Raw genomic sequence first — 2,676 nt, forward strand, 5'->3', positions numbered from 1 at the left:
AAGTGAAAGTGACTCTCTACTTTGCATTTGTTAGTGTTACAAACTGAAGTACTTCACCACAAAACAGTGAAAAATACAGAAAAATCTCACACTGGGAAAACCCAGAGCACAAATTACAGCTGCCGAGTGGATATCAATTTCTTAAATGAGCTCATCCCAATTTCACAGCGAATATTGATCGTTTTCCTCTGAGTACCCCCATCTGGGTCATTTTGAAATGTCCAAGTCTACCACCAGAAGAAGAGCCAAGGAAATTAAATGTATCATTAATAGAAAAAGTGGCTAAAATAATCTTAATTTTCATTTTATTGAAAATTTTGTTAAACAACACACCAAACACAGCAAAGCAGAATAGTGGATTAACATTATGTTACATCTATATGCATGTGATACTGATGTATAGACAACTGGCTATACTGTTCCCAGTCATTCAAAAGACAACTAGCAGCATAGAATACCAAGTAATGTTCTGGAGCACAAAATATTATCATCACTGATCCTTTGCTGCACTTTAAATATACCAGGGTTGTCAGAGTTACTCAGGTTGATACGTAACTAGAGTTGAAGACCATATTTTTGCGTCAAGAGCAGTTTTGCAATTTCAAAATGCCTTCCGTTTGGGAACGAAAACAGAAATGCTTAAATTTCCCATGAAGCAATGTTTTGTTTTTTTTTTAATTACTTTTAAACTGAAGCATTTCATTTTTGGCAAAAACAGACTTCTTCATTGCTATTTCAGCTTCTGTATTTATATTACACTAGCACAATTTAAAAAATAAAACAGCAGTTGCTTCCAAATGGCAGATTAAAACGTTCTGTTCTAAAAAAAGAGACAATGGAACATTTAAAACCTCAGCGTACTGATCTGGACATCTCTGGTCTGGGCTTAGGGCTATAGGAGCAGTCTCTCTTCTGCGGGAACTTTTCCATTCTGAATGAATAATGAAGTATTTCATTGGGCTGGAGCAAGAGACTGAAGCCACAACCTAGATGCTAAAGCACTGAAACTAAGAAACCCAATTGAAATCTCTGCTCCAAATCCAGCACAGGAAGGGGTAGGTCTGAGTCACAGACATTGCAGGTGAGTGCCTTAATCACTGGGCTCTTGCCTATTTTGGAAAGGGTGGTTTTGCTCCTGTGTTCCCTTCCCACCCCTCCCCTCACCAAACCAGCTAGCCAACAAACAAGCAAGCATCAGTATATTTCTGTTCCAAAATGGAACAAAATACATTTGAAACAAACTTTTTGGTGAAACATAATTCTTGTTTGTCAGCCAGCCCTACTTCTGACAGTCTCAGAAAGCACTTTCCATGTCCTTGTTACTATTTACAGTGTTGTATAACCAAAAAAGACCAAACCCTTCACTTTTCACAGGTACTTCACCATTTTGGTGAAAACCAGGTTGTGATAGTTTGATCAGCTGTAGTCAGCTGGTATTTCACTGAGTGGGACTGGTGTGGAGGAATGTTCTTCAGCTAGCTGTGGTTGTATGCTTCAAACTGAGGATCAGGACCAAGTATTAAAATTCCTAACTGATCTAGGAGCCTCACACTCTTTGAGAAAGTGACTTCACTTCAGAACCTATGTCTCACTGAAAGCCAGTTTTAGGCTCCTGAATCACCTGGTCGTTTTTGAAAAATGTATCTGTTTGTCTTCTAGGGGAGAAGCGTAAAGTTTTATCTGCCACTAGCGAGTCCTTTCTATAGGCAAGGAACTAACTTCACATTGAATCTTTCATGAAGAACTTCATCAGTTCAGAAAACTACAAAGACGATAATGTTGGCAAATCAAAGAAATCCATTAGATGTCAAGGACTCGATCACACTGCTCAGCCAGTACCTCTGGCCTTTTTTCACTGGAAAATAAAGTTTCCCCACTTTAGAGCCAGCTAAGCAACAAGCTGGATGGTACTTCTTCCACCAGTCTCTTGAATGCCATGCTGCTTATCTTCCTTTCCATTTGGTGCTTCTGGAAAAAAACCTCCACAAACGTGTTCACCCTGATATAAAAACTGCTAGAAAATGAAAACATTTTGGAAAGGCTTTAAAAAAAATAAATGCATCTCCTCCCCCTCTCCCCCACCCCCTTGCAATCCAATCCGGGCACCAGGATGCTGAAAAGAAGAGAAGTTTTACCCAACAAATGTGTTGCCGGGGCTGGGGCTGATGTCAGAGCTCCTTCCTTGCAGGCTCAGCCCAGCACGGGATGAACGGTGGCTCTGCTAAGTCTATGTCACAGAATCTACTACGCCTTTGAATCTGTCAGAGAATCTGCTGAGATCCTGTCACAGATCCTGTGTCTTAGACTCTGCCAGGATGCTACGGCACAGATCCTACCTCTGAGAATCTGCTACCATTCTAGGTCATAGATCTGTTCGGACTGTACGTCGTAGATCCCATGGCTTGGAATCTGCCAGGGGGCTACGTCATAGATCCTACCCCTGAGAATGTGCTGAGATTCTACGTCATAGGTCTACGTCTTAGAAGGTGCTGGGATGCTACCGGGCGGGCCGCGATGGCCGGGTTTCTAGGAGGAGCGGGGCGGGGGCGGATGCGGACAAGCGCTGCCGCCGCCGAGGAGCCGGGCGTGGCGCGGCCACGTGCGCGGTGATTAATGCCGCTGCCCCCGCTCCGGGCCGAGGTGGAGCCGGCTGCGGTCAAGTTCCGGGGGGGCGGG

The 2,676-nt window shown here is 43.4% G+C and overlaps 1 protein-coding gene and 1 long non-coding RNA gene across 2 annotated transcripts in view; one reads left to right on the forward strand and one right to left on the reverse strand.

Moving 5' to 3' along the window:
- Positions 1-290: 290 nt before the first annotated feature.
- On the reverse strand, positions 291-2,407 carry LOC109295878. The gene is made up of 2 exons (XR_002096853.1): positions 2,136-2,407; positions 291-1,999 (listed from the first exon to the last, which is right to left on the reverse strand). It is a non-coding gene; the product is annotated as an uncharacterized LOC109295878 (long non-coding RNA).
- Positions 2,408-2,514: 107 nt separating this feature from the next.
- The window catches only part of SLC5A8 (solute carrier family 5 member 8), a 47,109-nt gene continuing 46,947 nt past the window's right edge, over positions 2,515-2,676 (forward strand). Inside the window, exon 1 of the mRNA XM_019515800.1 lies at positions 2,515-2,589. Coding sequence (XP_019371345.1) covers positions 2,515-2,589 — 75 coding nt within the window. The remainder of the gene's footprint in view (positions 2,590-2,676) is intronic.

The sequence above is a fragment of the Gavialis gangeticus genome, unplaced genomic scaffold (assembly GCF_001723915.1).
Source record: "Gavialis gangeticus isolate Ggan-Ray unplaced genomic scaffold, GavGan_comp1, whole genome shotgun sequence".
NCBI classification, from domain to species: Eukaryota; Metazoa; Chordata; order Crocodylia; family Gavialidae; genus Gavialis; species Gavialis gangeticus.